The sequence below is a fragment of the Protopterus annectens genome, chromosome 4.part1, assembly GCF_019279795.1.
Source record: "Protopterus annectens isolate FY-2018-M chromosome 4.part1, PAN1.0, whole genome shotgun sequence".
Lineage (NCBI taxonomy): Eukaryota > Metazoa > Chordata > Ceratodontiformes > Protopteridae > Protopterus > Protopterus annectens.
The window spans coordinates 439,518,577-439,544,012 of NC_056734.1; the positions used below are offsets into that span (position 1 = coordinate 439,518,577).

A 25,436-nucleotide genomic window follows, 5' to 3' on the forward strand; every position below is an offset into this window, starting at 1 on the left:
ACTATAGAAATGATCCCATTATCAGAGAAAAACACGTTTCATTAAGGTTACTCTAGTTACTAAAAAGAGTTTGCAGGCTCATCTTAGACCCATCTCAGCTTAAAAAAAAAGTCTGAGAAAAAGAAAGCTCAAAAATGCTCTCTTTGCAGTTTGTCCTTCTGTCCTTCTCCCCTCTTGTTGATAAAGGATGCTCTCCATGAGGCTTTGGGCATAAAGGATGCCTACCTGCGTGTTCCTACACATAATGTCCTGAGAATAACTCAGATTCATTGTAGAGTTCCCATTATGAACTCATTTATTCTTTACCCTTTACCTTTCCTAAAGGGCTCAGATTCTTCAGGAAATGAATCAGAAAGGTTAAAGTCTTCAGTCTTGTTTACTATATTTTAGCTATATATGAAGGCTTAAAGTGAGAAGAATCTTCTTTCATGTGCTACAAGTTAGGACAAAAGACAAGGGTCTGAACAAACTTATTGGAAGAGAGTTCTCATGCAGATTTTAGTGCAAGCAAAAGTGAGAGAGAGAGAAAAAGAAAGTCTCTATAAAAGGCTACAATCTAAATCACCTTTTCCTGGAATCATCATTAGCAAGCCCAGTTAGGGTAGGTCAGGGCTAACGTTATTACAGCAGCTGCCACAAATTCTAATGTTCTTCAATTTAACTTTTACTACAGTTCTCTAGCATAAAGCACTTTACAAAGCTGATGAAAGTGAAACAAGCAAATGTTAAAGAAGAAAAAAAGCTAAACTACAGAAAAATGTATCAGACAAAAGTATGTGCAAGTCAACCTCTTGAACATCTTTCCATACCTTTGCCATGCACTACAAAAATTAAACAGTCTAGAATGACAGCTGGCACTACTTCTGTGGTCCTGAAGGTGGCACTGTAGTCTTCTCATTTCAAGGGTCAGTATCATTCTTATTGCTTTTCGAGCTCCCATGTATATAATGAATAGAATATGCACCAATCAACAAGATAAATACTGTATAATTCCCATATCTGGAGAAATCAGCAGATCCAATACCTTTTTAATTTCTCCAAGTCTTTTGGGTTTCTAATACCATGATGGGAATGGACCCCATTCCCAAGTCAAAGTACGATTAACGTTCATGAAATTAGTATTGTTTCAATCTTTGATGTCAGCCAAAAGTGGTCTTCGCAGCACCTGCAATGTGCCCAATAAATGACTCATGCTGCAGTTCGTATGGAGTTGCATATATTGGTAACATATCTAAATAGGATTGTAGATTTTTTTTTATAAATCCCATTACTCCTACTACTATAGGAACTATCTGGGTATCCTTCTTCCACATTGCTCTCATTTCTGCCTGCAAATCCCATTATTTTATTATTTTATGACTTTGTGTCTCTTACAGAAGACACTAGTCACTGGGCGTAACAATTTCAATGATCAATGCTACTTTTGTCTTCTTTTCATGGACCACTATGTCTGGTTTTCTCGCATCTTATCTTTTGAACTGTTGGTAATGGGTAATCCCATGTGATGTTGACTTCATCATTTTCTATGATGCTTTGCGACAATGTTTCCAGTGTTTTTTCCAACTATTTCAATATTGTAACGTTGCACAATCCCCAGTGCAATAGTCTTGCCACATTATGTCTTTCGGTATACAATTCTGCCATTAGCACGGTCACAACCAGCAACAAGATGCGCGACTGTTTCCAATTCTGTTTTACAAAATCTACATTTGTCCGTTTCTCCCACATGTTCAATGGACTTTGCGCAAAGTAAAGTGTACCTAGCCCACTATCTTAGGCCACCAATATTAAAATTTCATCTTTTGGTTTGAATTCGCTTCTTCTTAACCATTCTGGTGTTAGATCCTGATCAATATGAGGTTCTTCCAGAAGTTTTCTATACTTGCAACTATATTTATGCATTTTCCACATTTCTTGGCTTCTCATCTGATCCTTCATCTTATATTCTTTTGGGTTTTTTTGGCACATTCAGTTACTGCCCGATTTTTTTTTTATCTACTTCTGGTTTGATTTCCATTCCTGCTTGATGCCAATATGCTTCTGCTAGACTAAGCAGGGAAGTCATCTTAGATTTATTCTCCTCAGGTTTCAAAACTTTCAATATGTTTTTGTCTTGTGAGGTCGGCAGATGGGTGCAGTCCCACGACTGCAGATCTATACATGTAATCAATTTCAAAGAAGCCCACCCCTCCTTCGGAACTCAGAATATATAATCTTGGTATGCACTGATTTTTATAATTCATGAGCATGAAGCGTCCTTCTTGTTTTCCCCTCTAATCTATCCAATACATTTGGTGGCCAGTCAATCACTCCAAAACTGCAGGTCAGCATGGGAAGAGCAAATTGGTTTATAGCTTGAATTTTGTTCCTAGATGTCAACGCTGTTTTCTAGATTAATTCAAGTCTTCTAAAATATTCCTTACTAGGTTTTATTTGCATTTGAGCATGTTTTATTGTTGATCCTTCGCAAATTCCTAAATATTTATAGACTCCCTTTTGCTCAAGTTCTTTTATATCACATTCTTGTCCCAAACTGATGTTTACTTGGTGCTGCAGTTTTCCTGCTTTAAAGGTTGCTTTTGCACATTTATCAAGACCAAATGGCATTCTTATATCATCTGAAAAAGTTCTGACTACTTGCAGTTGTGCTTTCAATTCCTCACCTGATGAGCTATACAGCTTTAAATCATCCACAAACAGATGATGAGAGGTCTTTACACTTTGTTGTTTCTAGGAGCCAAATTATAGCCATGGCCTAATCTGTTAAGTAGACAGCTTAAAGGGTTAAGGGCAAGGCAGAATAGCAGCGGTGACAAAGAGTAATCCTGGAATATCCCCCTTTGAATTATTATCCCTGGAATAATAACTTGTCCTTCATCATGGCTTAATTGCAAAGTGGTCTGCCACTGTTTCATGGTCACTGTAATGTAAATGATCAGTGTAGGGTGTATCTAACATTTTTAGGCACTCTTTTACCAATGAATGTGGGATACTATCAAATGCTTTTTTGTAGTCAATTCATGCCATACTTGGAGAACTGTAAAAAGGGGAAGAATCAGTCATGACTAGCAATAGATGATCCTTTGTTCCATATGACTTTCTTTTATTGCCCTTTTGTTCTATTGCTCTGATTGAATTTTCTTCGAAATGACTATAAACTGAATGACTATAAACTGTCAGCATTAATTCTGATGTATAGTTTATAAGTCATCAGATGTTTGTGGTCTATAACTTTAGGATAACTTGCAGGTTCACTCTTAAGTAAGGAGCACTGTTTTTCCTATTGTTAACCAGGTTGGTGTCCATTTGGGGTGCGCATTAAATAGTTCTCACTCATGGCAAAATCTTTGTGCAAAGATGTTAAATATTGTTAGCCTGAAGTTAGGCATTGCATCTGGGCCTGGGGTTTTCCAGTTGGAGGCTTTTCTTAACTTTATCTCAATCTCTTTGGCCGTTACTTCATCCCATTTCATATCCTACACCTTTGAGCTTCTTATTCTTTTTCTATTCATTTATCATTTTTGTTATGTTCCACAGGAACTTCATAGATATTTCTCAAAATATATCTATTTCTTCTTTTTTGGGGTGGTCTTTCAATTCCTCTTCTATTGTTTACCAATTCTCCATAGAACTTTTTAGGGTCATCAATAAATTGCTTGTTTTATACTTTTCCTTTATATTTATCTGTGTATCTAAGTTTCTCTGCTTTTTCTGTCTGTGCTGAGATTTTTAAAATTTATTATTTGCAATAGTGCAAGACAGATACTGATAGTTATAATACTACGAACTGCTTTTACCACATCTATATTTCTGAGTATTTTTGTCGACCTGTTCCCTTTTCTCTGGTCTTAAACTGCTTTACAGATTTCTCGAGTCGATATTTCCATGATGGTATTTGATTTCTCCCCTTCCTTTCCCTTACTACCCTGGGTCCTTGCGGTAGACTTTTTATCTGTTATTAACTTAGAAGTAAACAGGAAATATTACTGTGCAGCTGTTATAATCACATGGATCTCTAGGACAGTCCAAATTACTGTATTCATTTGTTTCATCAAACCTCTGACTTTTTGGGTTTTATTGACCTTCTGCAGTCTATTTTTTTCATTGATCTTAATGTGTCTATCTCTGCTAAAATCAAGCAACTCTTCTCTTAGCTCATTTTCTTTTAAACTGAGAGCACATTGTAGAATGCCTGCAGAAATGGAGAAAAAACAGAGTTCCATAGCATCTTCCTGTGGCACATTCTCTTCAATTTCATCCGGTGTCATCCATTGCTCGGGTTCCTATTAAATGATTGAGGACGCATTCTTTTGAATGCGTCTTGATCAAACTTGAAAGCACGAAAAGGCAAAATAGTGAAACGGGATATAAGCGAATTCTTTCCCTGGGAAAGAAATCGCTTGACTGCTTCAATTACTTTGCCTTTTTCGTTACTGTAGCGCGATCTCGAAGTTGGTATATTTAAGTAGGGGGTGGGGGGCACAGCCCCCCACTTTATGTAATGTTTTACATTTTGTTTTGTGGAACAGCGATTCTTTTCCCTTGGAAAAAAAATTGCTGTTCTAAGCATTCGAGATTGTAAGCTTTTGTTTACATGAGTTCGATAAATCATTCGCTTTTTTAAGCATTCGATGATTTAACATAGACCCGCATTGCTCTGTCATATGGGAACTCACTGGCTTATCACTCAACACTGACTGGATAAGAGTTACCACAGTTTCCGGTTCCTTTCCTTGCTGTGCAGCTTCAAGTGAACGTTTATAGTGGTTTCCTGTGGAAGGCTTCAAAATATCTTCATATGGCAACTGCCCAGTTGCTTCCTGTTCCACTGGTTAATCCTCAATTTGGATGTCTATTGCTCTATCCTGCTGTGGTGCTTTCTGAATTAGATTTTCTACACTAAATCCTTCACTTCTCAGGTACTCCATCACCTCAGTTTCTACTAACTTCTCCATTAGTAATCTTTTCTACTTTTCCTCTTTGTGTTCTTATTTTTTTGCATTGCAAAGTTTTCCATGTTCAGATTCCTTCACCTGTATTTCTCTTCAAATATCTTTGGTGCTACTCTTTTTGTATTGATTAACTTTGCTTTCTCCTTTGCATAAATATTATACCATAATAAATCTCTCTCACATCCATATTTCTTCTTCAGATGTCTCCTGATCCTCCTGTTTCTTCTTACTTTGGGGACTCATTCCATCATGCTGTGATGTAACCTGTGTTAGACCTTCTAGCCAAATCCTTCACTTCTCAGGCATTCCATAACTTCAGCCTCTATTTTAATTTTTTTTAACTTTTACTTTACTAATCTTCTTTTCTACATTTCCTCTTTGTGATATTTGTTTATTGTGAAATTTTCCATATCTTGATGCCTTTGCCTGTATTTCTCTTCAAATATTTTTGGGGGTGCATTTTTTGTATTGATTAATTTGGCTTTCAACTTTGCATAAATATTGTACCATATCAAATCTCTCTTTCCCATTTCCATATTTCTTTTTTTATACTTTTCAAAAAACTCTAGGTTTTGTTGTTTATATTTTCGCACTTCCTCAGATGCTTCTTTTTCCAAACAGATCAAAGTTTCTTGGTCTATATAATGTTTTTCACTAGATAATGTTTTTCACAAATCTGTTGTATTAATGAACACACATTTTTTTAGAGGCTTCTTGACAGTTTTTCTTAAGGAAGTATTTTTCTTTCCTCTAATTTCTCACAATCTTCTTGTGATTGGAAATTCTGGGCTTCTTGCATAATAGTCGCAATGCATAACTTCTTTCTTATCCTCAAAGGTCCACTAGCTTCTTCGTTATCTCTCTTCTTTGGCCTTTCAGTTTTTGTGATTTTTTTTTTTTTGTGGACTGCTACTTCTATAACAAGGGGCCATCCTCCCCCTGGGCCTGACCTAGCCCCATTATAGGAATGTTCCCGTAGTTTGAGGATTCTACACTGTCATTTTTGCCAATCCTGGCACCAGTGCGCCTACCAGGATTGGGCATTTTATCCTGGGTCTTGTGTACCCAGCTTTTTTTTTTATTTTTGACCTACTTCTGCCCATGATATATGCTATATAAAATACAGTCTATGTATCAGTGCTGTCTTGGTGAGATTTTGCGAAAAACAGGGTCCACCTCGTGAAGGTATTCACCAAGACTTGAGAATGAATTCAATTTCAGGATTACTACTCTCCTTTGCTTGCTGATTTATCATTTCCCCATTTGGACCCCTACTCCTATAAGGTGGATATAATGATTTGAAAGAACCACGGTATTCAAAACTACCATCAGTTTCTCCAGTCTGTTTCAGTTATAATGGATTAGGCATTTAACAAATTCATGCCTCCTTAAAGGTATATGCATAACCCATCAGAAAAGCAGTTTAATTATCAAAGAACAAATTTTATTCCAATGGATTTATAGCCAAGGAACTGGACAAGAGAATTAAATATTGCTCCTGGAATAACTAGTACCTGTAAAAAAATACACAGAAGGATTAATTTATACCGATCTTGGAATAATAAAACGTGCAGCAGTTGCAGAACTTCAAATAAGATGAGGAATGAGGGAAGACAACATATTGGGTGACTTGCAATGGCAGGATATGTAGGAAAGATGCAGAAGGCTGAGGCAGTGGTGTATCATCTGGGATCAATAACTGCATCTGCTCTATCAGTGGTCCCTTACATCACATAGGTTATTCACAGATAAGAGAATGGTGAATTTGAAATATTGGAGATGTAAGATGGAAACAGCAGATTATGTTCATGTTTTGGGAATCACAGTATATGCTACATGGGAATGACTTAAGAATGACTGAGAAACTGTTTTTGGCAAGAAAAAGACAAATGGCCCTGGCAATCATGTATTTTAGGCATTCAATTAGGCAAAGCTGACAATAAGGAACAGATTGATTTTATCATTTCTTCCAACGGCCTTTCTGGGGAAATAGAAATGTACAGAGGAAAATTTCATTTAAAGTTCTAGGAAGGATACATTTTCTTTGTTAAATGAAACAGTGTACTTAGATTTTGTGGTATAAACATATAATTCTTGAAATAAATATTTTAATATTGTTAGAACCTTTCATTTTACATGCCAAGCCTATACCATGAGTAAAACAACAACAATTTAGTTTCTCGCTGTCATTTCCGATTATGGACTTTTAGCTGCTTGACTGGAAGTTCTGCTCGGACATTGGCTACTCAACTATAAACAGAGGATCTTGTGTTGCATTTTTAGAACAAGTGTCTACAAAACCAAAATAAAAATCATTTAGACAGACTGCAGCGATAATTCCCATGATGGATGCAACAGTTATGTAAGGGTGCTCAACAAACTACAGAATCAACGTTACAGCAAGAACTCCACACACCCATGCACCTCTCCCTTCTAATCCTTGGGAGAAAAATTCTGATAGAAACCAACCCAGCAAGTAATACTTAAGCAGCGACATGCAAGTTACCTCAAGTGTCATGTTTGTTAAATTTGAAAACAGCTTGGCTTTGCTAGTGTTATTAGGAGGAGGGGTAACATATCTTTAGTTCTATCATACTATTTACAAGTATCTGGAGTTCTTGTTTAGATGTTAAATGGATAGTATGATAGTACAACACATTTGGTGGTAGGATTCCCTACCCCACTCATCCGGTCCTGAAATACGCCCAAGATCCCAGAGTTCTAGTCTACTTGTTGGCAGCTTACTGTAACAAGACCATGTGGAGTGCTCTCTCTTCTCAGCAGAGTTTTCGGAGGACATCCTTGGTGGGCTGCGGCATAACCAGCACTGCTCTAAGTATGTATGGACGGTGCAGTGGTAGCATTGTTGCCTCACAACAAGAGGTTCTCCAGTTAGATTCTCTGCTGGAGTGCCTTATGTGCAGAGTCTGCATATCCTCCCTGCATTCGTGTGGGTTTCCTCTGGGTGCTCCAGTTTCCTCCCATGTTTCAAAGACATGCATCTGGAGCATTTCTCCCTGGGCCTCCGCTGAAAATTGGCTTTGTTCCAAGTCGGACTTTCCCGGTAAACAAATGTTAAATAAAATAAAATGTCAAACTGATATTGAAGTCTGACTGGAAGAGTGACATTTGTTGGGGATAATATCCTCCTGAACAATTAATTTATTTTAGAGATGATTCAATGATTTGAACATCTAAGGGGTCTCTCACTGACACGGAGAATTCAGTTATAGAAATCTTTTTAAATGCCCAAGAATTCAACACGCCAAATGGAAGATTACTCTCCACTTCTGCAATGAACAAAAATGCTGAAAATCAACATGCAAGGTTCCACAAAGGCAATAATGCCATTCATTACAAGCCATTATAGCAAAACTACTGTCAAATAAATTACCTCTCCATGGGCAATGGGCAGAAATTTTAAAATCATAACTATCACACATTTTCAGTGACCACTAACATTTTGATTATCTTATTATTTAAGAATAAATCAGAAAAAGGCAACTAATGGTGTGTAACATAGATTTATTGTAAATGAACAGATTTTTAAATATGTAGGCATCAAAGGCCTTAAAAGGCAGACGACAGCAAGACACAATGCATCTAGCTCTACAAATTCAAAAAAACTCAGACTTACCATTTATGTTATACCTCATTGCTGTGGCTAACTGCTTCTTTGTAAGACCGTCAGCCCCCAACATCAACATTCCAAGAATTGAAGAAATCCCATAGGGTGACAGAACAACATTTTCCTGAGGTTTTGACTTTGTCACTAAGCCAAAGACTTGAACTCCGATATCCGAGAAGACTTCCGCAACAGAAGATAGGTTAGACTGAGGGTAGACGGGCGACACTGCTACAATAACCACGGCAAAAAGTATGAGAGATCTCATTGTGAATGTGGTGCAAAACCTAAAATAAAACAAAACCAAAACATCAGTGAAAGCCTGTTCATGTAAAACATATGGAACATTTTCCCCATAAAGACAAAGGTAACAGAAGTTCTCAAAAATGTGTGGGTTACTACTTGAATTATGTTGCGGTGCTGCATAACGGACCTAGCTCAACTATTCTGCTCCATTTCCTTTGTATTACCTTACACAATGCGTCACACAGGGTAATAATGGAACTGAATGCACGCATACACAGTCTGCTGAAGGCTCGTACATCTTTCTTCAGATGCTGTCAAAATATGCAGATAATTTTGAAAGCAAGGGTACAAGGCTACATATCAGAATTTTTCTAAATAAGCAGCAACAGATGTACGTACCTACAGCAATTCAGGTACAATTTTTTTGTCTTATTTACTTCTAAATCAGGAAATACACATAGCTCTGAACACATAAAAGCTATGTTTCACTGGCCGTTTTCACTGATGAGGGAAAATGTGCGAGTGATCACCTGGAGAATCCTTGTCATTTTGTGGTGGTGACAGGGTATGCCATGACTTTTTTTTTTCTTTGATAAATGAACAAAATTTGCATTTTAATAACTGGTGCTAGATCTTAAAGCATCAGCAATAAAATATTGACAAAGCACATTATTATAGGTTTTCAATACATTTGTACAGAAGTATACAAATGCCAACTGCACCACTCACAAATGTCATCATGCATCTGGCAGAGCATTTTAAATGCATTTTTGAGAGAAACAGTGGCTGTACTGAGCAGCAAGTAGAACATACAACACAATGGATCCATTATAAAAGAGGCTGTCTATTCTTTTAGGGTGCACCAAGCTACAGTTAAAGTGATTTATTAACCCAAGCCGAGTGAAAACGTCTCACTTCAAGTAATCATCCTTCCATATACCAGCTACATATGCTTATCAATATTTTCTTCTTTCCATCAACAGCTTGGTTACTAATTGCCAACCCACAGATTTTTCTTCAGCACACACTTCCAATTTTACACAGAAATACACACACATTATACTGTGTGTATATTATACACACACACACAAATATTATCCGCTTCTCAAGAGGTTTAAGACTTGATAAAGGAAATTAAATCTGTTTGTTGGCTCAGTGGGTTAAGGCTGTCGGCTGTAGTAGCTGTAGTCCCTGGGTCTGATTTCCTCATTTGCCTGGTATGTAACCTTAAGTCCACTTAACCAGACATTACTCTTGGATCACCCCTCAAAATGTTGAACTGTACATGCTTTGCCAAAGTAAAGCAAATGTTAAACATACTATACTAAATACACATGAGCACAGTTTTCAAGTCTTCCTGGACACAACATAAGACTGTGGATCTTTACTGCTTTTCACAGTATGTATAGCATGTAGTCTTTCAGAAGTATGTGTCAACATCCAGAACGCTGGAGAAGTAAGAAGAAAACAGAACAGTGGGGAAAACCCAAGTAAAATGTCCAGCACAATGTGTTTAAAAAATATAAACTATAATTGTTTTGCCTTGGGAGACAAGACTGTGGTGGCACTTTAAGAACAAAGAGTACAGTTGTATACACTTGCCATAAATGCAGATGTTCGAGTGTAGTGTATTCACTATTGCAGTCATTACATTTGGGTTATCTGCTTGTTAATCAGGCCAACTGAGGACTACCTGCAAAGTCTTGGGTCCTGTGTCTGTTGCTGTCCCTTCTTCCATGACGTCAGGTCGTCCTGGGTATAAAACATGCAGCCGACGCCATTACATCAGTTTTTCTTGCCCCAGATGTCAGGTGCCCCCTAATGGGAAGCAATTAAATATAAAAGCACAAATATATACCTCCAACAAAAAAGCAAATACACCAAAAAGGCTTTTAAGCACAGTAAAGGAAAGTAGAGGTATAGCCAAAAGAAGTTAGGGGGCTGGAGGGAGGGTAACCAGGACTGCAACAGTGAATACACTCGAACATCTACATTTATGGTAAGTGTACACAACTGTACTATGTTCTTCATGTTTCACTGTTGCAGCCATTACATTTGGGTAGATTCCCAAAGCTATGGTTGGGAGGAGGAATTTAGATTGCATTAGGGCCAGCTATAAGGCCCTGCAAGACTGCAGTGGCAAAGCCAGCTCTGGATTTAGAGAAAATTGACAAATGATAATGTTTGGTGAAAGTATGTACAGAACTGCAGGTAGCAGCTTCTAGATGTCTCTGATAGGTACGCCTCTGAGAAAGGCTGTAGAGGTAGATGCAGCCCTGGTGGAGTGAGGTCTGATCCCCTGAGGGATAGGTTTTCCATGATGCTTATAGCAGAAATGAATACAATGGCTTATCCATTTAGAAATGGTTTGCTTTTAAATAGCCTTCCCCTCTGCCCCTGCAGCAAATGCCACCAACAGTTGTTCAGATTTCCTTTGAGGTTTAGTCCTGTCCAAGTAGAAAAGTTGTCTGTGCACATCTACGGAATGCAGTATTCGTTCCCCTTTATTCTGCGGATTGGGAAAGAAGGTTGGCAAATGAATGGACTGATTAAGAGCCACACTGGATACCACCTTGGGCATGAAGGCTGGACTGGTTCTGAGGGACACCCTGTCCGCATGAAAGATGATGAAAGACTTCACTGCCATAAGGGCCTGTAATTCAGATATCCTTCTAGCTGAAGTGTTTGCTAAAAGGAAAGCTGTTTTCCAAGAAAGAAATTAAGTCTGCAGTAGCAGCTGGCCCGAAAGGAGGTATGGGGAGTTTCTCCAAGACAAAGAAAAGGTCCCAGGCTGGGGTTGGAGCTCTCCTGGGTGGTCTCAAATTTTTGGCCCCTCTGAGGAACTGCTTGAGCAGTGGATGAGAGAAGAGGGGAGGTTCTGTGTTATAATGAGCTGAAATGGCTGAGGCGTGGATTTTAATGGAGGAAAAAGACAGGCCCTTGTGAAGAATCTCAATTAAGTATTGTAAAATCTGAGGTAAATTGGGTGCTGCTGTGCTCATCCCTTGAGATTGGTTCCAGGCACAGAATCTTTTCCATTTTTCAGCATAAGATTTTCTAGTACTAGGCCTCCTTGCCTCTAAAATGATATCCATCACAGGTTTGCTGAGGGATGGTAAAGGAGAGATTAAGTAATTAGCCAGGCTGCAAGGTTCAGTGTTAGAAGCTGAGGGTGCAGAATCTGGTTCTCCTGCAGAGACAGCAGGGAAGGAGTCTGAGGCAGGTGCCATGGAGATAACCATGACACACTGCACAGGAGGGGGTACCAGTGCTGGCGAGGCCAGTCTGCAGCAATCAAAATCATCCTTGTTGTGTCCTGTTTGATTTTTCGTAGTACTTTGGAGAGCAGAGGCATAGACTGATAGGTTTTTCCAGCTGAAGTACAGAGCATCCACTTTCCAGGCTTGTTTGTGTGGGGAGTCCTTGTGCAAAATATGTCCAATTGGTAGTTCTGGGGAGAGGCAAACAGGTCTATATCTGAGCTCCCCCATTTGCTTGTCAACATGTTGAAAATCCTTGGTTCCATTTTCCACTCATGTGGGTCCATGAGGTTTCTGCTTAGTCCATCTGCCAGTGTATTTCATTTTCCTGGCAGAAATTGAGCTTGTAGGTGCACTTGGTAGCTCAAGGCTGTGTTCCACAATGCCATGGCTAGTCTGCACAGGGGGTAAGAATTTGTACCCCCCTGCTTGTTTATGTACCACATAACAGTGGTGTTGTTAGTCTTTATCATTAGTTATCCTGGAAGAATGTGGTCCTTAAAGGCTGTCAGAGCATTCTGTACAGCTAGCATTTCTTTTTGATTGATATGCAGGTGCATTTGACTTGGGTTCCATTTGTCCTGAATGCACTTCCCTGCCAGGTGAGCCCCCATGCATAGTCTGATGCATCTGTTGTTGGGGTTTGGGCGGCAGGGGGTGGTGTGAAAGGTAGTCTCTTGTTTTGGTGGCAGGCCTCTGCCCACCAAAGGAACTCTAGGCATAGGCAAGGTACGATAGGAATCATTGTTTCCAGGTCTTGAGAATGTTGACACCATAGGCTTTTTAGACACTACTGTCGTTTCCTCATATGCAGTCTTGCATACAGAATTAGAAGAATGCAGAAGGCCATGAACCCAAAGGCTTGCAGTATTTGTCTTGCAGATAGCAGGGTTTTTGTGGCCACTTGTTTGAAGAAGTTTGTCAAATGAATTTGTTTCTCTGGCGTGAGGAAAGCCATCTGGGGAGTTGTAGTCAAGCTTGCTCCCAGGAATATAATTTGTTGACAGGGTACCAGGTGTGATTTCTTTTCGTTTATGGTGTACCCCAGACAAGTTAGAACCCTTTGTACAAAGGCCAGAAGATTCAAAAGTATGTCCTGGCTTTCTGCCTGAATTAGACAATTGTCCAGGTATGGGTATATTTGAATATTTGAATATTTCTTTGCCTGCAAAATGCAATAACTGGAGCTAGGCACTTTGTGAATACCCTGGGTACAGTAGATAAGCCAAAAGGCAGTGCAGAGAACTGATAGTGCGTGCAGCCTGCTTTGAAGCGTAGGTATGTTCTGCAAGATTTCTTGATTGGAATGTGCAGGTATGCTTCTTTTAAATCTAGTGTTGCCAACCAGGCAACTTTGCCTAGCATAGGTAGTAATTGGTGAAGAGTCAGCATCTTGAATTTTGGAATCTCCAAAAATGTGTTTAGAGTAGACAGGTCCAGGATAGGATGCCATGAATTACCTTTTCTGGGTACCAGGAAAAGTCTCGAATAGAAACCTTGTCCCTTTTCCTCTTCTGGTACCAACTGAATAGCCCCCATGCTTAAGAGAGAAAGTACTTGTTTTTCGGCCTCTGCCCACTGATTTGGGGGTAGATCTGGCAACCCGCTTGATGTTGGCAACATGTGGAAGTGAAATCTGTATCCCAGGGACACTATATTTAAAACCCATTTGTCTTGGGTAATGAGTTCCCAATTCTTTGCAATGAAGAGCAATCTTTCCCCCCAAAGGTCAGTCAGTTGATAAGTGCTTGGAAATTTTAAAAGGAAGTCAATGAGACAGTTTACCAAAGGGGGGAGTCTTATTATTCCCAGATTTGGAAGTGGAGGCCCCCGACTGCTTAGTTGTGCGTGTCCCCTGGGGTTTTTGCTGTGTCTGGGTTTGGCTTGAGAAGACCTGGAAGGGGCTGGAAAGGACCAATTCTAAGAGGGCCAGTGCCTACTAAATCTAGGAGGCTGAAATTGTAAAAAAAGTTTGCATAGATTTAGCTTTATTTTTCATCTTTTTAAGAACTTCCTCAGCCTTGTTGCCAAACAGGCAGTCCTGATTTAAAGCAGCATCCAACAATTTAGCTTTAACATGATCAGGCAAAGATTGCTCCTTGAGCCAAGCATGCCTTTTGAGCACAGACACAGTAACAGCAGCCCTGCAAGAGGCCTCTAATGAATCAAAACCCCATTTCCTAGTATGTTCTCTAACTTGTTCAGCAGAATGCATTAAATCCTGTAAATCTTTATTTTCCACACAGTCAGGAATCAACATCATTTTCTGTTTAAGCAGCCCAATAACATTTTGCTGATACTTTAACATATGAAACTGGCAGTTTAAAACCCTAATGACCAAGGTTGCAGAGGTGTAAACCTTCTTACCCCATCTATCCGGCGTCCTAGAGTCTCTATCAGAAGGTGTGGGATTTTTAGCAGTAGAAGCCTTAATGCCCTTGGGCCCCTGTGAAATAGTCTCTGGATCTGCAATAGGATTTTTAAAAAGGAACTTGTGGGACTAAGGACCCTGTAGTATCAGTCAGGTTTTCTGGGAGCAGGAGGCAGGGAATCAGGGGCCAAACTAGATTCTGAGAAAGCATCAACAAATGTCTAGTACAAGAGGAATAGCTAAAGGCCTATGCTAAGGTAGGAGAAGGAAATCCCTAAGCCTCTTTTTTGAATCAGAAAACTCCTGGCTTTCCCAGTGGAAATGCTCCCTTAGAGTATGTAAGATTTCCCCGAAAGAAAAATCCTTAGGAGGGGAAGCAGAGGGAATGGAGTCCTCTGCATCGGAATCTTCATAAGTAGATAAGGGCAAATCCAGATCAGACAAAACAGAATCCTGATCAGAAGATTCATAATCAATTTCAGTCCTAGGCCTCTTAGAAAGGTGGGTTGGCTACCCCTGATTAGAGTTACTGGATCTTCAGCCATTCTTATCATTTGTTTTTAAGGCATAGAGGCCTGAGCATGTGGCCTGGGCGTCAGTTTTTTAGGCATGGATCGAGATTTAGGCCTAAGTAAAGAAGGAGGCATCAGTTTAATATGCATGTCTGTAGGCCTGAATGCACCCTCAGAAGCCGGTGCCTGCACAGCGGCTCTGGACCCATCCAAGGTAGAGACATCCGCGGGTTCCATAGCTGAAGCATCTCGTGGCATACCGGACTCTGAATGGGTCTCAGTAGAGGCCTGTGAATCAGAAGTAGCGGGTATCAGGGGCTGCAAAAGCGCCTCACTGAATACCGGCGAACTTGCGACTGGCTTAGGAGAAGCGCCGTCTGCAGTTTTGGACCTTGGCGGCCTCTCTCTGTCTTTATCTTTGCGTTTTTTTGGAATCCCGGTAGTCGGATGGCTAACCGACATTTCTGGATAATTAAACCGACAACAGAAATATTTAGAGGTGAAAATATACAGACGACGGATAGTGTGCTGATTAAATAAAGCACAAAACCGACAGCAAGGTACGTCGTGGTCAGGGCCTAGGCAAGTAATACAGTACAGATGAAAATCTTTATTGAGGTATTTGCTTTCCACAAGTAATGCAATTATTAACTTTTACTGACCTCAGTAAGGAGCAAGAAAAAGTTTCCCCAACGGGGTACTTCGCTTTAGTTGAAGACTTCGGTTCTGAAACTGGAAAATGAAAATTTCAGGAGTCGGTCGACTGGCACTTGTGAACTGCTTCTGCTTCAGGCACCGCACGACAAGAAAGACTGGTGTAATGATGTCTGCTGCATGTTTTATACCCCTGACATCATGGAAGAAGGGACAGCAACCGACACAGAACCCAAGACTTTGTTAATTAGGCCGACTGAGGGCTACCTGCAAGCAGATAACCCAAATGTAATGACTGAAACAGTGAAACACAAAGAACATATACACTTGTACAAGCTATTACAGAGGTGGCCAGAAGTCAAAACTACCTACACATCAATTTACTTTTTAATTTTGTTCACTAGAGAGCTGAATTTTTTTTATACGAGGGACACAGCACACAGAACAGTTCATTATGCAGGTTACAATGATCAGCATTGGTACATACGTCCCATAATGCTAAATACTATGGGAAACACTATGTAAATTTAAATTAAATAATTCAGACTGATCAATACTTTTCTCAGGATGGTTTTCTATTGTGTGTGCACAGCTATGTTTCTTCTTTTCTGTAATTAAACTGAATTGCCAGTATGCCCTTTTAGGAACCCTTTCCTTAAGAAGACCTCTTGTCATTTCTTCTGCTTTTGTCTCTCTACAGATTACAAAACTTTCGCATCATATTACAACATTCGGTGCTTATATTTACTCACATTACATTTGTTAAAGAGGTAGTTGGACTGGTTAAAGGACGGTTTGGAGCTGCGACCCAAGCCAGTAGCAAGGACATTACAGATATCAGACAGACATTAGGATACAGTCAAACAACCTGCACTGAAAACAGTACTTTGCATAGAAGCATTATAGAATTAAATTATATCTTATCTGAAGCAGTAGAAAACATGCCTTGGGATTCAGAAATGATCCCTTATCACTGCATAGTGCAATTTATGTGATTGTATAAAATACAATTCAGAGACAAATTTAGCCACAATAAAAAAAAAGACTTCATTAATTGGCTAATTTGCATGCCCCTGAAATGGGTGTAATTACTGCCAATGGTAAACAGCAATTTTCAGCAGCAGTTACTACTGGTGGCCCACACATTGCATTAGCAAAGGCACCCCCCCACACACACACACACACACACACAATCCTTTTCACTCAACTGCACTCACAGAAATGCTCAGCCATCCACTTCCCTACACACCTACACTACCAATCCCCTAAGTAACCCCCCTAGTGCAGCCCCTGCAGACAAACATGCACTGTCAGACACCCTGCAGACACTTGTAAAGACTGCCACTCACACACTTCCTACCAATACTACTCAGCTGAACTTACCAACACTTACCTGCAGTGCAGCTTCTCCTACTGGGAATAACGGGAGAATGTAGCATTATAGCCAACCGGTCTGGTTTAAAATCACTCTGCTGTGTACATTTCTTCTTGTAAGCATTTCTGTCAGAGAACACATGGCTAATTAGCATTAGCTACTCCCCAGAATGCCTCATTTACATGTAGTAACCGATGGAGTTGGCTCACCATGGTAAGTTTACCAGCCGTATAACATCATCTCGGTGGGTCTGTTTTTGAATTAGAAAGGGCATCCATGAGTAGTTGGCTGCTCATGTTAGGGCTTACCACTCCCAGTGGCCCTTTACAAATCCCAGCCATAAGGGATTATGATGGGATTCAATGAAGGCTATATATACGGAAAACTTTGTAGCAGAAAATTAAATGCAACAAATATATACAGTTGATATAAAATTGAGAATTTCATGGTTGACCCACATCCTTAAAGCAGATGTATTTATATCCTTTAGTCAGAAGTGCTTTTACCTTGTTTTGCAAAGGGGGTGAAAATTGTTTTGCCATTATGCGTGGGCAGGTTGCTCCAAGAGGCTGATGCTACTTTAGTGAAAGCATTTAATCAGCAGCCAACTTGAAAGTTGGTCTCCTTAGCTGTAGTTCATTTTGGACCCGGAGAGTGAATGTGACAAGGCTTAGGTTCTTCAGTGTGTGTGTGTGTGTGTGTGTGTGTGTGTGTGTGTGTGTGTGTGTGTGTGTTGGGGGGGGGGTTAATTTTCATTTAACACCAAGTATGTGTGTTGAGTTGGAGGGTAGACCTAGCAGCACTGAGCAACCCACTAGTTTAATTTGTCTTAAGACAGTAATATTCACTCTACTTAGACAGATGAATAAATACTAGGATTTTATTTTTGTCAGCATACCTCTCAACCTCTTAGGGCAAGAAATCTAAAAGCCAAAAATAATGGTGTGGGTAACAAAAGCACACAAATAGGGACAGAGTTTAAATACTGTTCATAGGAAGTCATAACTGCAGATTTTATATGAACATATATTTTCTGAAGGAAATAAAGTCAAACTTAAATGTCTATCATTATTTATTAACTTCAATCAAAGATTTACCAGAAAATCAGATATTTTTATGAGGAGCAGACCAAAAACATGAGGCAAAAATCTGGATAGTTGAAAAGTATAGAGGTCAGTGTTATAAGGCAAGAGAAGAGCAATTAAGGGCAGAACATATTCATGCTGTGGCAGCAATGCATGTACTGCTATAACTCAACCAGCATTAACAGTAAGTATATGGGATATTTTGTATGCCACATTCAATTTATTCAGGACCTTGATGGCCTGTGTGAGTATGTCAAACAAACGACAGTCTGTTCTATGGAGACACCGAAATACCTCTGCTGACTAGTACAACTGAGATGCAACCTGGCAGATCCTAATAGCAGTGGGGAGGTTGCAGCTGAATGTTGTGTACCAAGACTTGACTTCTTTTGAGTTTGCTGCGAGCTTGTTTTCAGATAGCCAGTCCCAAATAGTGCCAAAATGTTTCTGTAGAGCTAAGTACTTTAACTCATTCGATCCTGAATAGCGGGAGTTTAATCTTAATGCAAGCTTCTTGTACCTATATTCAGCATATAATACATAAAATCAATACTAGGATATTCCCAGGCCAAGTCATTAATAAACAGAATGCAGCTCAGTACTGATACTTCAGGCACATTTTAGTGAGAAGTCCATAATTTGTATAAATGTTACCATTAACAACCATGAAAGTTGTATTAGTGAGATAAATTCTAAACCATTCTAATTTTTTTTGTGAAGGAGGCAGTCCTAGAGCTTTTACAAAATGTCCAGTGTCCACTAGTTCCCTAAAAGCTGTCATTTTAAATCCAAGAAATATCCCAGTGTAAGCATAAAATGTCAAAGCAGACCGAGCAAAGAGCCTGGTGGACTAAAATATTACCCCACACCAGTTTCAACACATCACTGCTATGCATTTAGAAATCATATATTCTAAAAATCAGCAAAGGAAGAGTGGCCTCTAAGACATGTTAAATTTATTTAGATTTGTTCTCCAGAGTAGAGCACAGACTCAGTCCAGGAGCAGTATCTGATTAAGTAACTTTCAGAATAAAAAAAAAAATAGGCAATTGAAGCCAAGGGAATCAAACTTTGCACCTCAGGACCACAGGAAATTGTTTTCTAGTAGCTTGTTAATCCTCTAAGCCAGCTGCCAGACTCTGCAGAGTATGAGCAGAAACTCATTAAAGTAAAGAAAGGTTTGCAACAGATGAATATGTTGACAAGTCAAGAGTTGGGACTTGCCTGCACCATTTTTTCCACTTCTGTCCTCTGCCGTTGAGCTTACCCTACTGATACTATATTGACCAGTTTGCTCTCCCTGAACAACAGCCCTATCTGAAAGGGGTAGGTTGAAGTATACCAAGAATGGAGCTGTCATTCAGAGGAGGAGGATCAGGTTTTGATATGATCAGTTGGCCCTACTCCTCTTGTAGACAAGCACCTCTACTTGAGCCCCAGGCTCCACTGGGAATTCTACCATAGACAAGGTGTCCATGTGCATGTACCTGCTCATTTCTTTCCTCAACCTGCCAGCAAGTGCCTCAACAGCTAGTTACTCCGGCCACTTGGGTCACAACCAGGGCTTTATCCCCCCCAATACAAACTGAGCTGGCTGCTTTTACCCTTTTTCCGTTATTTATTTGTTTGCTGGCATTTCATAGGTCTCACCAAGTTAAAGCCGTTTACGATGGAAGCCCAGGATGCATCAGGCACCAAGAACAGTGTTCTTATATGAACAATAATTACATAATAAATCATGAGATTACTATGACTATGTGCACTTTTCATATACATGCAATAACACCAAATCTTATTCCATCTATCCCCAAACTACATACCTCAACTCTTATTTACACTGCAGCTGTATCAAAAGACACAAACAAGAATTCTATAATTAATCATACTCTGCACTTGGCTGGAATCACATCTACTACACTGAAACAAGTTTCTCATTCATGTTGACATTGGAAGAAACAAGTCCAGTACCAAAATTTGAGCTTCACGCAGGACAGTGATTCACAGACTCTGTGTTGCCCTATTTGCCAGTATATGTGGGTAAATGGACAGCATATGATGCACCATTTCAGCAAACCACTTTATGTAACATGGCACTGGCTCCTGTGGTGTGATCATTTTATGACCAATGTATGCAAGTGGAGATCAAAAAATTGCCCAATTCAATTCAGGCTTCCATTCTACTACAGGAGATAGTCATCCACAGTCACTCTCTGCCATTGCTGTGAGAACACTGCTTAATTGGTCTTATCTGCTCCCACGTCCTCAGCAACCATGGTAAAAGCAAGATAAGAATAACATTTTCAGCAGTCCATTTCAGTAATTGGCATTTTTGTGCATGACCCATGCATATACCCTTAGTTCTGCATCTGCACGTGTATAATATATTATGGCTGCCCAAAAGTGGCTAGGCATGGCCATTTATTCACATGATTTGTAAATAGTACAATGATGCTTAGTTATAGAAAGGCATGTCCATCCAGAAAAAAGTTGTGTGGTTACATTGGTCAGTGCAAAGTACCACTGCAGTTATTTTCACACATTCAAAGCAAATCCTCATTACTCAATATCATGTAGGAGATGCACGCAGGCTGCGAGTAAGTACATGCACTGTACTGCTGTACAGTCTGTTCCATCTGTTACAGTTACATCAGAGGATTCTTTGGTCTCTAGTTACCTTTTAACCCTGTCTTAGAACATTAAAGGTGAATCTAGACTATTAAATTGCCAGGAAGCGGTACCTGATAAGGCTGTCCCACTATACTGCTCAGTGGGAGATGATACAAAAGGCCAGCACCACTATTACCCCTGCCACACAGTTTAATGACTCTTACATTTTAAAAAATTACATAAGGTAACATACCAGCACTGCTGAACCTGTGGGGAAAGGTCTTGGTAGCAGTCAGATTATGATATATATGTCTACCAGTGATTCGGATGTCAAGTTATATGAGATTAATGAGACAGCATTGTGACTACCAAGCACACCAACACAGGAAGATGGATCTGTCAGTCATCATGTAACAGATCTTAAAGACAGCAGAGCACAGACTAATACCAGAGATTAGTAGTCGGTGGCTTAAGGACAGGGGGTCCAGTATGGTTAAAAGCAGGTAGGGTGGGTGGCAATGAGAAAATACAGCTGTGTAGGAACTGATCATAATTACATATATCAGACTATATTCACCATTGCAGCAGTACAGATTTTTGCGAATGATACTGTAGACCCAACCTCCACAGTTTTTCACCCTTTCCCCATTAGACCAGGCAGCCCTACCACCTGGACATTAGCAAACCTCTGGTATAAAAATGGACAGCTTTGCAATGGAAGGAGGAAGGAGTAAGGAAGGGAAATGTGTGGGCTACCTATCTGGAGATGGTCTGTTTAAAAAAAGGCCTTCCCTCCTTTCTCTTTGCAAAGGCTATGGACAACAAATCCCCTTTTAAATTTTGTTTACTTGTATAAACTTTTCTAGGTAAAACATCAGTTGCTTAAGTTCACATCTAGGGTATGCAAGATCTTTTCCCTGTGGGGTAGGAACAAACACCATGAAGATGATTGCCAGAATTAGCAAGACCTCTGTAACTGTAGACATGATGGTAGGCTTTGTGCATTATCCTTAGTGATCATGGTAGAGAGATGCTTGCACATAAGCACTTGTAATTCAGATATTTAACTTGTAATGACCATAGGTGGGAAAGCTACCCCACTCTTATTATGGCTTTTGGGAATTTTGTCATCTGTTCTGTATGTACCACTGCAATTCTCACATGAAACCTTGGCAGGAGGAACCATTAGAATTGAGCATGTCCTGTATTCCAAGGTCCTGAGGTACTCCAAGGCTGTAACCTGATGCCATTGTATGGAATTGAAATACAAGGTCGGAAATGACACTGTCTCTAGCAGAAGAATGCCCTCTGGTACTGTCCAGAAAGACTCCCAAAAAACACACCGTCTGTGGTAGAATTCCCAGTGGAGCCTGGGGCTCTACAGAGGTGCTGGTCTACAAGAGGAGCAGGGCCAATTGATGATATCTAAACCCCAATCCTCCTCTGAATGACAGCATCATTCCTAGTATACTTCACCCTACCACCCCCAGACATTTGGCAGATTCATAGCTCCAGAGTCGGGAAGCAGGCCAGTGTGAACTGCAGTGTAGCCTGCATCTCCTAGCATGGGTAAACCTGAATCAGACAATCATCCAGGCATGGGTAAATCTGAATTCCCTTGGTTCTGCAGTATGCAGTTAATGGAGGCAGCCATTCTGTAAACACTCTGAGCATGGTCAATAAAGGGCATGGAAGCAAATTGGTAATAAGTATCTCCTGCTTTGAATCTCAAGTATTGCCTCTGTTTTGGCTAAGGATATGTAGATACAGGCATCTTTCAGATCTACACTAACCATTTACACATTGCTGCAACATTGTCTTGATGTTGAATCAAACTGTATTGTCACATTTTAATGATGAACATGTATATGTTTTGCAATCCTGCTCAGATTAATTCTAATGTAATCTTTTGACAGTTTGGCCCGGGTCAGAACTGCAAAAGGGTCTAATAATATTAACGTTTTCATTTTCCCCACTTCTCTTCATCCTCCTCCTTTACTCCCATGTGTAACAGATATTACCATCCTACTTTCGCTTCCTGCCATTCTGTAGTCTGTATATGTACAACCAGTCAGGAGAAGACTTTCACTTAAGTTTTCCCACAGCACTCTTGGGTATGTTGTACATGGGCATTGCAGGCTATTCTTTACTCTACTTCCTATACAAGCCCTTTATTTCATCAATCTTGTATAGCACAGACATTAATTAACTTATTTTATATTAAGGAGATGAAAAGACTGGATCACTAGAACCTATACTCCGTAACACAAGAAATCGTGAACAAAACCAAAAATAATGGTAGGACAAAGGCTTCAAAATTGGGTCATAATATTACATATTACACTTATAAACTTAAAAAGTTGAAAGAATACAGGGTTTTGTGTTACCAAGCATTTTCTTAAGATTATGAAGTCTGAAATCAGATGTCACAAAAAAAAATAAATTCACTTACCAGAAAACCACAAATGTTATGAGGAACATAAAAATATAAGGCAAAAATCTAGACATTCTGCAAAAAAACTGGAAAGTTGAGATGTATGCTAGGGCCCACGTTTCAGTCAAGACCTACTTACTAAATGAAAGTAAACATTTTTAAAGGCAGACAGTAGATGTTGTATACAAGACCATCCAAGACTGTTAGTGCAAGCTACACTAGTAAGACAGAATAACCCTCATTCCATAAGAGTAGCCGTCACAGCAATGCACAGGAGTAAGGTTACATTTCTAAACTAGCTATCAGTACATGTATACTAAAGCTGGATACATATTTTTCTTATAATAACTTGAGCCCCTGAAGTACAACACAGTGTCCTACAGTGTGAAGCTTAATAGGTGTATGGAGTAAAATATTCAGTCAATATTTAACATTCCGCCCTCAGGACTGCAAGTATTTAATGGCAATTTATGGGATCACTAGAAGAAACTACTGCCGTTTACAAAATGCTATTATACAGGAAGCTTCCTTAATCAGATAAATAAGAAAGTAGTTCAAGATTTTCATTTAGGCCAGAAAACAATAACACTTCTGTCTCTCTTTGGCATGACAGACGTAGAAATGCTGATTAGACTAGACCTGTTGTTTCCTGGCCGCTCCATGCTATCACCTGTACAGCCAAAAAGCAATCTGTGCTGCTGAATGCTTAATCTATAACACAAAGTGCCTTTCAGTACCGGTGTAGTTTTCTGCAAACCTCCTTGCCTGACAGCTATGATGAGGTTTGCTGAGGCAGCATGCAATGTTATTTATGTTCAACATTAATTGGGCATTTCCTGTCAAGTCTCTCGAAGTACTCAAGGCCACTACGCTAGATGTCCACAGTGCTACTCCATGTGCAGTCTTTGTCCACATTGCCCTACTGCACACATTTCAAATCTCTTAAGAGGCCGATGTGGAACACAGCCCATAATATGCGACAAACAGCCAAAACAAGGAACACACTATTTTCACACTGAACATGAAATGTAACATGGTTGAAACTGTCTTTCAACCCAAAGCATTTTGTTGTAAAGTATGTATCGGTCAAGAATGCATATAGTATATTAGTGTTACCAAATTCTTCTATAAAAAAGAAACACATTATTCTAATTCACTTAAAGTTAATGGAACACAATTTGCATTAGCGTGCATTTTCGGAAGCAAAAGTATGACACTAATGTCTCGTGCTTTGCACGTATACGCATGTTTTTAACAGAATGCAAGATGCTCTAATGCCTGATATTGACAAACTAATCTACAGGGATTTACCAGAAAATTACAGGTGGCAAAAATAAGAGCCAAACAGAGATACGTGTGTTTGCATACTCCTGAAGTAAGAGACACACACAAAATGCTGCACCCAATTAACAAAATAAAAAAAATGCAGTTGTGTAAGTAAACTTACCATAACAGTTAAGTGCTTGAATGATCACTGCTGCAGTAGCCCAAGGGTTATATTCTGCTATGGATATTACAGCTGGCCAGCTTCCAAAGTTTTAGGGCACTTTCATGTGCCCATACCATTAAGCAGCTTGAGCAGAGTTGCCCAATAGACAGGTTTCAGTGCCAAGCTCTTAACAGCTTTCATGTCAACTGACAGAGGGAGGCCAAGCCCCGAGACGATATTTCTGGGAAAAGAAAAACTACAGGTCCACGCGGAACTCACCAAAAACAGGGGTGGAGGGAGAGAGAGTGGCTACTGTGGTAGTGTTCAAATATCTACTGTTACAAATTTACTTATACAACTATGTTATGTCCATCATATTAATCCCTGCTGCAGTATCCTAAGCTACATGGGTAGAGTACCATAGCTTAGAACGGAGGAGAGGAGGAGAAAGGTTCCTTGCAAAGCTAGACCTAGATCTGGAAAAGGAATCTGTACATACTTTTACAAAGTACTACAAGCTAGAGTACCAAGTTGTTGCTTCTACAGAAGAATGAGCCTCGACCCTGCTAAGAATAGTTTTGTTGTGCTGGGAATAACAAAAGGGAATAGCCAGGGACAACCATTTGGAAATAATCTGCACTGACACAGGTTATTGCTTCTTACCTTCACAAGAAATGAACAATTGATCAGAAGTTGTAAAAAGACCGTGTTCTTTCAATATGTGCGCTGTGGACATTCATGGTATGAAGTACCTTTTCTCCTTCATTTTTATTCAGGGAAGGACACAGAGAGATGAGCAATTTGGCTTAAACTAAGCACAGATACTTTTAAGAAATAAACCTTCCTTTATGCCTAGAAAAACCCTGTCTCAATGAAAAATGAGAAG

General features: G+C 39.7%; 1 protein-coding gene across 2 annotated transcripts in view; it reads right to left on the bottom strand.

Annotated features, from left to right (window-relative positions):
• The window catches only part of SERPINE2 (serpin family E member 2), a 315,644-nt gene that overhangs the window by 177,711 nt on the left and 112,497 nt on the right, over positions 1-25,436 (bottom strand). For both annotated transcript variants that reach the window (XM_044070250.1, XM_044070251.1), the window contains exon 2: positions 8,590-8,864. In XM_044070250.1, coding sequence (XP_043926185.1) covers positions 8,590-8,845 — 256 coding nt within the window. In that variant the 5' untranslated portion in view covers positions 8,846-8,864. The remainder of the gene's footprint in view (positions 1-8,589; positions 8,865-25,436) is intronic.